Source organism: Rhinoderma darwinii, chromosome 3, assembly GCF_050947455.1.
Source record: "Rhinoderma darwinii isolate aRhiDar2 chromosome 3, aRhiDar2.hap1, whole genome shotgun sequence".
NCBI lineage: Eukaryota > Metazoa > Chordata > Amphibia > Anura > Rhinodermatidae > Rhinoderma > Rhinoderma darwinii.
In genome coordinates this window covers 288783881-288797689 of record NC_134689.1, presented here as the reverse complement: position 1 = coordinate 288797689, position 13809 = coordinate 288783881, and the positions used below count along the sequence as shown (strand labels likewise).

The 13809-nt window shown below is 43.3% G+C and overlaps 1 protein-coding gene across 2 annotated transcripts in view; it reads left to right on the top strand.

The window, feature by feature from the left end:
* Positions 1-13809, top strand: part of COPS2 (COP9 signalosome subunit 2) — a 62349-nt gene that overhangs the window by 32195 nt on the left and 16345 nt on the right. For both annotated transcript variants that reach the window (XM_075858032.1, XM_075858033.1), the window contains exons 8-9: positions 11985-12163; positions 12243-12295. In XM_075858032.1, coding sequence (XP_075714147.1) covers positions 11985-12163; positions 12243-12295 — 232 coding nt within the window. The remainder of the gene's footprint in view (positions 1-11984; positions 12164-12242; positions 12296-13809) is intronic.

Sequence of the window (13809 nt, the reverse complement as noted above, 5' to 3'; positions counted from 1 at the left end):
GCTGACATACCTAGTATGTAAACTCGGCAGTGGCTCGCATGTCATTGTGCTGGAAACCACCAATGAAACATTTTCCCACCCTAAGCGTACCCCCTGAGGCTGTGGCATACATGTACCATGTCTTGAGAACCACTGCTCTAGGCTATTACACTAAATGGCAAAAAGGGGGAAAAAAAAACTGTGTTTGTATATTAGCCGCTAAGAACAAAAATACTCTAAGGACTCGAAGGTTGTAATTACGACTGTTAATGGCTATACAGGCATTTTTCTCACTACATGCTGAATTCAGTCTCATGCACACGAGACTGATCTCTGCCTACAAGAGAAGGGAGAGGCTCAGCATGATTCTAATGGAAAGGAGAGATGCGTGGTGCCTAACGTTAGGACAAGTTTGCAAGAACCGGCTGATTCTAAAGGCTGATGATTGATGCCATAATGTTAGGCCCTGCTTTACAGAGAGATGCTGCAGCCAGGCAGACAGGTAAAGAGAACGCCTGATGACAGGTGGTGGGAAAAAACAAGAGGGGTACATGAAGGGGCAGCTAAAAGGGGATGGATAGGACACCACGAGGTGGGTTGGAGGGGAGGATGTAGAGCGCAGAGCTCAAGGGGTTTAAAAGAGGCAAAGCTGCAAACCTCTAGAGTGAAGTTCTAATATGGCCAGTACCTAATGGGGAAATCCAATATATACAATAATACAAGTATACAACTACTAGAACTGGTCACTGGTGGCGGGAGTCCACTGCTAGTAACTACCACACTGGGAATAGCTAGGCGGTACACTTCTACCACCATGCGCATGGGATTACTTGCAGCTTCAACTTCCACTGCTGATTGGAAATGAGTGCACTTCTAAATCCTCCATGTTGTAGCGACCATACCGCCCGCGCACTGCATACCACAGGGATGTTCTATACCAGGGGTCTCAAACTCGACCGGGTAAGTGGGCCACATATAGAAAAAATGGGAAGTTGACGGGCCGCTTTACTTTCAAGTTTGATACAATACAAAATTATTTTTAATCAATTAGTTATTTGAACTACTATAACACTATATTACTAGAATAATAACACTACATTACTATAATAATAGCGCTAGGTTTAAAATTTGAGATATTTCTCCACGTGCTTATTTCAACAATCCAGCTTTCCAGTTTAAGTGTCGCCAAATGCAGTCCGGCGGCTCAGTTAGCACACATGTCAAGATTGGGCAGCCCCTTTTTAGATAGTGCCGCAGTGCCCTCTGTGGATGCTGCCGCAGTGCCCTCTGTGGATGCTGCCGCAGTGCCCTCTGTGGATGCTGCCGCAGTGCCCTCTGTGGATGCTGCCGCAGTGCCCTCTGTGGATGCTGCCGCAGTGCCCTCTGTGGATGCTGCCGCAGTGCCCTCTGGATGCTGCCGCAGTGCCCTCTGTGGATGCTGCCGCAGTGCCCTCTGTGGATGCTGCCGCAGTGCCCTCTGTGGATGCTGCCGCAGTGCCCTCTGTGGATGCTGCCGCAGTGCCCTCTGTGGATAATGCAACACACCCCTAGATAAGGCCACAGTGCCCTCTGTAGATAAGGCCACAGTGCCCTCTGTAGATAAGGCCACAGTGCCCTCTGTAGATAAGGCCACAGTGCCCTCTGTAGATAAGGCCACAGTGCCCTCTGTAGATAAGGCCACAGTGCCCTCTGTAGATAAGGCCACAGTGCCCTCTGTAGATAAGGCCACAGTGCCCTCTGTAGATAAGGCCACAGTGCCCTCTGTAGATAAGGCCACAGTGCCCTCTGTAGATAAGGCCACAGTGCCCTCTGTAGATAAGGCCACAGTGCCCTCTGTAGATAAGGCCACAGTGCCCTCTGTAGATAAGGCCACAGTGCCCTCTGTAGATAAGGCCACAGTGCCCTCTGTAGATAAGGCCACAGTGCCCTCTGTAGATAAGGCCACAGTGCCCTCTGTAGATAAGGCCACAGTGCCCTCTGTAGATAAGGCCACAGTGCCCTCTGTAGATAAGGCCACAGTGCCCTCTGTAGATAAGGGCCACAGTGCCCTCTGTAGATAAGGGCCACAGTGCCCTCTGTAGATAAGGGCCACAGTGCCCTCTGTAGATAAGGGCCACAGTGCCCTCTGTAGATAAGGGCCACAGTGCCCTCTGTAGATAAGGGCCACAGTGCCCTCTGTAGATAAGGGCCACAGTGCCCTCTGTAGATAAGGGCCACAGTGCCCTCTGTAGATAAGGGCCACAGTGCCCTCTGTAGATAAGGCCACAGTGCCCTCTGTAGATAAGGCCACAGTGCCCTCTGTAGATAAGGCCACAGTGCCCTCTGTAGATAAGGCCACAGTGCCCTCTGTAGATAAGGCCACAGTGCCCTCTGTAGATAAGGGCCACAGTGCCCTCTGTAGATAAGGGCCACAGTGCCCTCTGTAGATAATGCAACACACCCCTAGATAATGCCAGTGTCCTCTTCAGATACTGTCACACACCCACTTGTAGATAACGCCACAGTGCCCTCTGTAGAGGCTGCCCCAGTGCCCTCTGTAGAGGCTGCCCCAGTGATGTCAGGGGCTTGCCCAGAGCTGGAGTCCCAGAGCAGAGCGCTAGTAGGCTCTTCCTGGGACTCCAGCTGTGCTCCTGACATCACTGGGACTCCTACTCTGGGGAAGCCCCTGACATCATTGTCGATGTATGGACAGCGATGTCAGAGGCTTCCCCAGAGTCCCGGAGCAGAGCCGATAATAGCGCTCTGCCCGGGACTCCGCTCTGGGGAAGACCCTGACACACTGTCCATATATGGGGAGATATGTCAGGGAATTCTGCAGCGTCCCGGAGCAGAGCCGATAATAGCGCTCTGCCCGGGACTCCGCTCTGGGGAAGACCCTGACACACTGTCCATATATGGGGAGATATGTCAGGGAATTCTGCAGCGTCCCGGAGCAGAGCCTATACTAGCACTCTGCCCGGGACTCCGCTATGGGGAAGACCCTGACACACTGTCCATATATGGGCAGCGATGTCAGGGAATTCCACAGAGTCCCAGAGCAGAGCCGACACCAGCGCTCTGCTCGGGACTCCGGCTCTGGGGAAGCCCCAGACATCGCTGTTCATATGTGGACAGCGATGTCAGGGAATTCCACAGAGTCCAGGAGCAGAGCCGATACTAGCGGCTCTGTGTCCCGCGGGCCGCAGATGACAGCCCCAGGGGCCGCATGCGGGCCGCGTGCTTGAGACCCCTGTTCTATACAGTGTGCCTCAAGCTGTGAAGACTGAATTACCAGTGCACCGCACGCTCAAAGACCAGAGACGTTGTTTGCATGGTTTACTGCCCTGGTCCCTGAATGACAGATGTTTTATTTGAAAAAAGGCAAGCTACCCATGTTCTTTCATTTAGAGCATCAAGGTCTATACCCCCATATTTATGCGTGGCATCCGTGTTATAAGTTATAGCAATGCTTTCCCGCATAAAGGGTAGTTTTGGACATTCTATATACCTATTTACTATTATATTGAATTTCCGCAAATTATATCCTTCTCCTTAAGACCTCATGCACACGAACATATTTTTTTTCTTCCGTAAATACGGGTCCTTGGTCACACGTATTCGACCCATATTGCACCCGTATTTACGGGCACGTTTTCGCTGCAAAATTGCACTGCACTAATCGGCAGCCCTTCTCTCTATCAGTGCAGGATAGAGAGAAGGGACAGCCCTTTCCGCAGTAAAAGTAAAAGAAATTCATACTTACCCGGCCGTTGTCTTGGTGACGCGTCCCTTTTTCGACATCCAGCCCGACCTCCCTGGATGACGCGGCAGTCGATGTGACCGCTGCAGCCTGTGATTGGCTGCAGCGGTCAGATGGGCTGAAACGTCATCCTAGGAGGCCGGACTGGAGGAAGAAGCAGGAAGTTCTGGGTAAGTATGAACGTCTTATTTATTTATTTTTTTTATCTATATTGTGATCGGAAGTCACTGTCCAGGGTGCTGAAAGAGTTACTGCCGATCGTTTAACTCTTTCAGCACCCTGGACAGTGACTATTTACTGACGTCGCCTAGCAACGCTCCCGTAAGTACGGGTGCACACACTAGTCACCCGTAATTACGGGAGCCCCATTGACTTCTATGGGCCTGCCCGTGCCGTAGTTACGGCCTAAAATAGGACATGTTCTATATTTTTTAACGGCCCGGGCACCTTCCCGTAAGCATACGGGGAGGTACCTGTGGCCAATAGAAGTCTATGGGCCCGTAATTACAGGCGTTTTTACGTTCGTGTGCATGGGGCCTAAGAATGCCAAGAGCGGTATTCGTATTCTTACTCTGTTATGAGTCCGCTGTTTTCATGAGCTTTGCGCTCTTCCCACCACCTCCATGTGCAGTAGTCCGTTTGCTGGCAGGAGCAGGAGAGAGAACGGTGTTATCTGCCTCTAGGTATATAATAGAGATGTTCGCTTTCATTGTGATTGTGCACTTTGATGATAATGAGATGACTGCTGGCCCTGCCACCAGTGTACACAGCGCAAGCTAAAAATAAACAGAATACATTTGAAAAAGCCTGTTTTGGCCTTCAGGCGAAAGACGATTTTTTTAAAATCTGACATGTCACTTTATGTGGTAATAACTTGGGAATGCTTTCACCTATCCAAGCGATGCTGAGATTGTTTTCCTGTGACACATTGTACTTTGTTTTTGAAATAATTTGGTCGATTAAATTCAGTATTTATTTCTGAAAAACACCCAAGATTTTGAGAAAATGTGCAAAAATTTGCATTTTTCGAAATTTTAAATGTGTGCTTATAAAACAGATAGTAATACCACACAAAATTAGTTACCATTTCCTATATGTCTACTTTATATTGGCATCATTTTTTGAACGTCCTTTTATTTTTCTAGGACGTCACAAGGCTTAGAACTTTAACAGCAATTTCTCATACTTTAAAAATGTTTTTTACTGTAAGTTACTTATTTTTATATTTTTTTACGTTTTTTTGCTGTACTTTTTTTTTTTTTTTCTTCCACATGGTGGGAAGTATTAAAAATGAAATAATAAGTTGACATGTTTTCCTATGTTGGTCACCCCTCTGGTGACCAACATAGGAAAACATGTCAAATTATTATTTCATTTTTAATACTTCCCACCATGTGGAAGAAAAAAGCACTTCACATAATTACAGCAAGGTGAATAAGGGAAAGCAACCTGACTCACAGCTGCTGTAAATGTGGTAGGGAATCTCCGCCCCCCTCCCTATTTTTGGCTATAAGCCAGGAAAAGGTGTCTTCAAATTGCTAAGCATTGTCCGGCTCCCATTTTGGGAGAGCTTTTACAATGCAGCTGGTAGAAGCTATAGGACACACCAAAAGGCTGGGAATGATGAAAGTGAAGTGAATGACTTTTCAATTGACAGGGTCACACGGTGTGTATTTGACGTGTTTTTTTGATGCATTTTACGTGACAAAAAAACGCTTGATTACGCTTTTCATTTACATAATTGGTAAAGTGCGCAGTTAGTACATATAAGGCGCATTTTTACACACACGTTTTTAAAAAACGTGTTTAAATAAAAAAGTGTCGCGTCAATTCCTTTGCACGTAAAACATGCCAAATGTTTCCATAGTCAATGGGAGTCTTAATTATGCACCAAAAAGCGCACACACAGTGCGTCAAAAAACACGCGAAAAAAGCGACCGCTTGATTAAGCTTCCCATTTACATGAATGTGTAAGTGAGTCGTTAGTTTTTTACGCAAGCATTTTTTAAAAACTGTTGCGTAAAAAAGAACAGGTGGGGGTGTATGTGGCGCCGTTGCATGTTTGTGGGGGGGTGCTCGCCACTGATTCTTCAAAACAGCTGATAAGCGGCAATGAAGGATCAGTGGCGCCCGTGCATGCTCCGCTGCACAAACATAGGACACCGCTTTGCTACACACACACACACACACACACACACACACACACCCGCGCGCACACAGCTCTACTGCGCACACGTGCACACGCAGCCCTGCTCCACGCAGCCCCGCGACACGCAGCTCCGCTCCACGCAGACACGCAGCTCCGCTCCACGCCATCTGTGTATGTGTTGTTAAGAGACATATACACAGATGAAATAAATCATGGCAGCCCCCCAGTAAAGTAAGAAAGTGTTAATAAAAAAAACATTGTGTGTGAAAAAATAAAGTCGATATACTTTATTAAATAAAAACATATACATTTTTTTAAAAAAATGAAAAAATCATGACAACTTTCCTTTTAAAGAAAATTTCTAAAGACTATTTTTTCCTGGACCAGTTCAGTTCTGAAGTGGAAAACAAACCAAACAAAACCCAAAAATGTCTAAACAAAAATTACACAAAAGTATTTCTAAATTTAGAAAAATACAAATCTTTATTGTCCCGTTTCGGGAATTACCCCCCTCCCACAATTACATACAATAGTTAAAAAAAACATATAATAAAAACAACCTAAAAGACTCCACCATGATATAATCAAGTTTTTAGTCAATTGAAAAAAAAAAAACGAGTATCTAGAATATGGTCTCTCAGGTCACACCATAGGATTATTGCATAATCATAATAACACAATGGCAATGGATATCAATATCTTAGTGGTTTACCTATGGTGGACATGCTGGCAGATGACGGGTGTTTCCTCGGATCTGAGGTCATCTACCAAGTTTCAATTATTTATTATATTTTTTACGGTGTCCACCATGCCAGTTAAATAATAGTATATTGTAATAGTTCGGACTTTTACGGACGTTGTGATTCCAATTTTGTTTATTTTTACATTACTTTAGAAGAAACATGGTGGTGTTTTTTGAACTTTTACATATTTTTTTTTTTTCTCACTACTAATTTTAATTCTTTTACACATTGTATTAGTCCCACTAGGGGACTTCAATCAGCGATCATTGGATCGCTGGTACAATACACTGCAATACTAATGCATTTTTACAGGCTTCTGTAACCGCACGATCGCTGTTCCTGCCCGTTAGTCCTGGGTATCATCTGTAATACACAGCAGACACCTGCAGCGTGAGGAGCGGGCTCAGCTCTTGAGCCGGCTCCATACCTCAACCTCCGCACCATGATGTGCTATTATGTCATAGTGCGCAAAGGGGTTAATGCGCAGTGAACGGTGAAATGCCAATTTAGTGCATAATACATTGTGCCCAGTTTTTGCCACTGAAGACAAATGCCTCATAAAACGTTAAGCGGGTTCTCCCGGGTATGGCGATGCCATATATGTGGACGCAAATTGCTGTTTGGGCACCCTGCAGGGCTCAGAAGGGAGGGAGCGCCATTTGGCTTTCGGAGTGCAGATTTTGCTTGGCAGTTCTGTTTGGGGTATTACTGGTATTTCAGTTTATATTGTGGGGGCATATGTAATCTGTGCGGAGTACATCAGGGTATAATAAGAGGGTATAATAATGGGGTAGATAAATAATAAACCGCAGATATGTGGCCGGTATCGCACTTATAAATGGTCGCCCAATCTTATCCGCTTTTGGAACACTATTCTGAGAGCCAGAACTTTTTATTTTTTCTGCACCAGAGCTGCTTGAGGGCTTATTTGTTGCTGGATGATCTGTGTAATAATTTTGGAGTACATGTGATTTTATTTATTTTTTTGATCACTTTTTATTCCATTTTTTTTGCAAGCCGGGTGACCAAAAACCAGCAATTCTGACAATGTTTTTTTAGTTTTTTTTTACAGTGTTCACCGTGCACTATAGTTTACATTTTACTTTATTCTGTGGGTCGGTACGATTACGGTGATACCAGATGTATATATATTTTTTATGTTTTGCAGCGTTTGCACAATAACATCACTTTTTTATTAAATAATTTATTTTTTGTGTCACCGTATTCTGAGAGCCATAACTTTTTTATTTTTCAGTCAAAAAAGCTGTGTACGGCCCAGTTCACACGGAGATTTTTTACGCGCCAGAAAACGTCCGAAAATGCCTCCCATTGAGTTCAATGGGAGGCGGAGCCGGTTTTTTCCCACAAAAAAGAAGCGACATGCCCTATCTTCGGGCATTTACGTCTCTGACCTCCCTTTGACATCAATGGGAGGCAGAGAATGCATATTTCGCTGCGTTTTTGCCCGTGGCGCTCAATGGGTGCAAGCGAAAAACACTGCAAACGGCGAAAAAAACTCAGTGTGTACATAGCCTAAGGGCTTGTTTTTTATGGGACGGGTTGTAGTTGTTGTTCATACTATTTTGGCGTACATGCGACTTTTTGATCACTTTTTTTTTCCTCTAGTTTGGGAGGGTGGTAAACAAATAATAGCGATTCTGGCATATTTTTTTTATTTGCGGTGTTCATCGTGCGGGAAAAATAACATTATAGTTTGTGTTACAAACGCGGTGATACTAAATATGTGTACTCTTTTAAACGTTTAAAAAAAAATCCTATAATAAGATACATATTTTAGGAAATAAAGCACTTTTTTTTACACTTATTTATTATTTTTTTCCCACTAGGGGACTTGAGGACTTGCAGCTTTGATCTCTGCTAGAATACATTACACTGCCTAGGTAGTGTAATGTATTCTAACTGTTATTGTGACAGGGTTTAAGGCGTTAATTGCCAAACTAAGCGGCGATGGTCCGCTGACCGGCAAGACTGGAGTGACCGTGTGCGCCAGGAACCGCTACGCAACTGTCCGTCCTGTTGCGGGAAACAACCCCTCTCCAGAACGTACAGTTGCGGCATAGCGCGGGAAGAGGTTGAACATAAAAATAAGTAATTTACTGACCGTTGATTACCTTTAAGCTACGTCCACACGTAGCGGATTTGCTACAGAAAATTTACATAGAAAGCCGCTGGGAAATGCACAGCACCATTCTGGGGATTTTGGTGCGGGTTTTCATGCGAACAACAGCCGAATGTCTTTTTTTTTTTAAAAACGACTATACTCACGTCCCCTGTCACTCCCGTGGCCTAGGCCCTTCTGGTATTTGTACACCGGGCCTCAAGCAATGATGTCTTTGTCACATGTGACTGCTGCACCACAATTCGCCATTGCAGGTTTCTGAACAAATGTTCTTCAGCAAATCGTGTACTTTAGAATTCTGCACTGCAGGTCAATTTCTAAGCAAAGAATTTTCGCAGCAGGATGATGAGGTTTGTTAAAGTTTTCAAATCTCATACACTTTGCTACTTTTGTATACCGCTGCTGATTTTCTGTCCGAAAATTGACAGCAAATCCACTATGTGTGAACATAACCTTAAAGCATACCTACACTTTGAGTTGATTTTTTTCAGAATAAGCTGTCATGTGTATGCATGAGGAATAACGCTATTTTGTCCATTATATGACTTGTACGTGGCATTTTTTTAAGCAGTTTTCCCCTAAAAAGGCTCTATCTCTAATAATTAGTTTTCGCTGAGCTAGTGGGTGGAGCCTCACCGCTATCATGTCTTCTATACACAGCATGGAGAGAAGGAAACTCCCTGCTCTCCTATCCCTATCTGTCACATATATAATATATATAGAAGCTGCAGCAGCAAGGAGGAGATTGTACAACAGTTAAGAGCAGTGTAGCTGAGAATTCAGCACTGGAGTGACCTAAATCTTACTATGAGGAGCTGCCTTACTATGTCTGCCTCTCTCTCTCACTGTGCTCCTGTCACTCCCCTCCCCATAGACTTCTATCGTTAGCTGTAACTTGATCTCTTGACAAATAGATCGAGATGCTATTTTTCTCTTTTAATATATTGCAAAGCTTCTTATTTTCGCCTATACTATTGATTTATGCAAAGCACGCACACCTTTGATGCAGTTATTGGCTCTGTTATTTAGCCAAAGTCAGAAGTGGATGCAAAGGAAAGGTATAATAAGAAGACTGAGGCATCTCCTTTCTTTTGTATCCACTCCTGTGTTTGGCTAAAAAAAAAAAACCTCATCAAAACGATGTGATACAGGTCTTAGGGTGGTAACACACGTGCCATTTTGACACTATTTTTCATGCACTCCCGGTGGAGGCTCAAAAACTGCATCAAAATGGCACGTATTATAGTGCCCTAGTAATATTGGAGACTTTTTATGTAAGTCAATTCATTGATGTAAGTAGGCAAACCTGCTGCTTATAGAGGGGTACATAGGGGAGATTTATCAAAACTAGTGGAAAAGTGAGGTAGTTTCCCATAGCAACCAATCAGATTGGCTCTTTCATTTTAAAAAGAGCCCCTGAAAAATGAAAGCTGGAATCTGATTGGTTGCCATAGGCAATTACTCCACTTTTACTTTTGCACTAGTTTAGATCAATTTGCCCCTTTAGTGCTTATGGGAGTCTTACTAGCTTCTTTCCGTGCACACCCTCACTAATTTGATTTAGGTTTATTTTGCGTAATGTAAATTTCAGTGAAAAGCTTATTACCCAGAACTTCCTGGTGACATAATCATTCTGCATTGCGCACAGTGTTATCTATATGATGCAAGAAAGTGACTCTGCGATAAAAAGCTTAATATAGGAATTTGACATTCACTGCCTATATGTTTTATTGCACAATAACCATGAGATGCAGATAATCATGTTTATTTTTTGATGGATAGCACATAAATCAATAATTGTACGGTGTTAAAGAAAATGTCAGTTATATATATATTAAGGCATACACACCTTAAATGTAATCTGACAAAAGACCTGTCTCCGAAGCCCTAATAAAGATAAATCAGTGGGTGGATCTGCACCTACTGAATGTTCCTCTGAAGTGTCAATGAGGCACATGCTAAATGTCAAGGGTTCTCAACTGACGGACTGCAGTTGAATGCTGACGCCAGCTATCGGGATCCTTGCACTCAATTCTTTCCTTGTCCTTAGAACGAAGATACAATTGAACTGCCTCACATAATGCTGGTGTGTGCAAGGGAACCATAAGTTCCTTCCCCGCCATTCGGCTTTTTTCCTGATGTCATCTCGCCGCCTGCATCGTTCTGCTGGTGCAGGCCTGGCCAGAAGAGGCCAGGCCTACATCGCTAGATGGCAGTGTGGGAACGGAAACAGATGAGTGTTTGTGGCGGTTTGGTATTATCCAAAGGGGTCACTGTGTGTGGCACTATCTACAAGAGTCACATGAGCCTCGGATTTCTGCTTTGGATCCACCGGTCAGAATTGCCTATGGCAAATCCGACCCTTGTGAACATGGCCTTCCTGGTGGTGTTCAGCTCAGACCTTCACCTAACGGTAGACCCAGGTAAATTAACCTTGATTAAATTTAGTAAAATACCCCTGCTATATGCTTTCTCTCAAACAGTAGAGGGCTGACTTCCTGCTTTAGGGGAGCTCTCTTGGCACTGTTCTTATAACTGTTCAAGATGACTCAATGATGGACTGTAGTAAAGTGCACAGATCATTTCCGCCCCATGACCAGAACTTTGCAGGTCTGATCAGTTATGACAAATGCTCCCAGTAGTCTAGCTTTTATATGGCCGTTTTAAAGGTCTTCTAAATTGAAGTGGTGACTAGCCGAGTTGAAGATTTTTTCTCAGAAAATTTGAATGCCGGAGTAATCCTTAGTATTTTTATCTGCTGCTTTGACATAAAGCGGACCTTCATGTAATTCACCATAGGATATAGGGGGCACTGTTGACCTCCTCAAATTACATGGTCGCACAGGAAAAACTTTCAATCAGCACCTTTGTGAGGAATGCATAGGATTCTGAACAGGTCCACTTTAACTGACTTTTCATGGATAAGCTGATGGCATTCTAGTCCTGTTCATTTTAATGCAAGTGCTGTCAATATAGCTTGGAAATAAAGCCAAATCGATACGGAACTCTTCAAATGAAGCCAGAGAGGCACTTCACTTGGGCCCTTTATACTGGTGAATAGTTTGGGTCTCAGGTCAGGGTCCCGACCAATGTTCCCTTCTAAGATGTTTCGATGACCTGTAATTTATGTATTTTAATGTGGCATTTTATATTGAGTAAATAACTAATACCTTATGTTTTATTTGTGGTGTTCATTATATTGGCTATAACAAAAATAACTGAATTTTTTTCTAGAATGTGGAGGAAAGATGCACTTAAGAGAAGGAGAGTTTGAAAAGGCCCACACAGATTTCTTTGAAGCATTCAAAAATTATGATGAATCTGGGAGCCCGAGGAGAACAACGTGTTTGAAATACCTAGTGCTGGCAAACATGCTGATGAAGTCCGGTATAAACCCATTTGACTCTCAGGAGGTATGACTTTTTCTGTTTGTTGCAAGAACTTTTTTAAGATATTGATGGTCCATATTTTTAATAATTTTCTTTTCACTAGGCTAAACCTTACAAAAATGATCCTGAAATTCTAGCAATGACAAATTTAGTAAGGTAAGCTATTGTATGTGGCTACCTGTAATACTGTTCATGTGTATCCGAATGTATAAGTGTTATTAAAATCAGAGGGAATTTCGAGGACTGAGTAGCTACATTCAACCATATGAATACCGCAATAGCAACGAAGAGCCGCTACCACAATTGTAATAGTCTACATTAAAGTAAAATGTAAAGCCGAACATGGGACTGGAGTCTGAAACGATAAGAGACACTTTGCACAGATTTCTGTCACAGTCTGATCCCTAGTGTACCAATTGGGGAGATCTGTGCAGTGAGTGGGCATTCGCTTATCTTCATCAATGACCAGACACAAGTCTGTCTCTGACCGATATCACAGCTGTCAGGTTATTTATTAACCGGTTTGCTCCTGCTTAAAGAGGCTCTGTCACCACATTATAAGTGCCCTATCTCCTACATAAGGAGGTCGGTGCTGTGATGTAGGTGACAAATGCTTTTTGTTTCGAAAAACGATCTATTTGAAACCACTTTATGAGCGATTTTTAGCTTTTTGCTAATGAGTTTCTTAATGGGCATGTTTTTACTTTAGACCAAGTGGGTGTTGTACAGAGGAGTGTATGACGCTGACCAATCAGCATCATGCACTCCTCTCCATTCATTTACACTGCACTAGCGATTATAGTTATATCACTATGTGCAGCTACATACACAAACACTAACATTAGTGCAGTGTCCTGATAATGAATACACATGAAATCCAGCCTGGACGTGATGTTTATTCAGAATCCTGACGCTTCTGAATCTTTTCTGTGAGATTCCTGCAAGGCAAGCATAATCTCGTTTGAAATGACAGGTCACATCGTAATCTCGCAAGATTACGTTTGCCTTGCTGTAAATCTCAGAGACGCTACAGACATGTCAGGATTCTGAATACACATCACGTCCTGGCTGGTAGTGATGTATATTCATTATCAGGACACTGTAGTAATGTTATAGTGTGTGTATGTGGCTGCACATAGCGATATAGCTATATCGCTAGTGCAGTGTAAATGAATGGAGAGAAGTGCATGACGCTGATTGGTCAGCGTCATACACCTCTGTACAACGCCCACTTGGTCGAAAGTAAAACACGCCCACTTGGGCATTAAGAAACTCATTAGCATAAAACTAAAAATCGCTCATAAAGTGGTTTAAAATAGATCATTTTTCGAAATAAAAAGCACTGCTGTCACCTACATTACAGCGCCCATCTCCTCATGTAGGAGACAGGCCACTTATAATGTGGTGACAGAGTCTCTTTAAAAAAAGATGCCAAATTGAGTTTTGTTTGCATACTGTTTTACTCCCTATTTACTTGCTGAAGACAAAAACACTTGTTCCAAAATTTAGTTTACGCTTTAACATATATATTTAGCATTCTAATACAATTTTTTGTTAAACTAGCTTCTCAAGTTTTGTCACTTTCGACATATGTTCACATAACATTGTGGGTTCCCTGGGGTGCCCTAAACAAAGGTGTGTTAACCAGACTTATTTGGCTCGAGAAATAT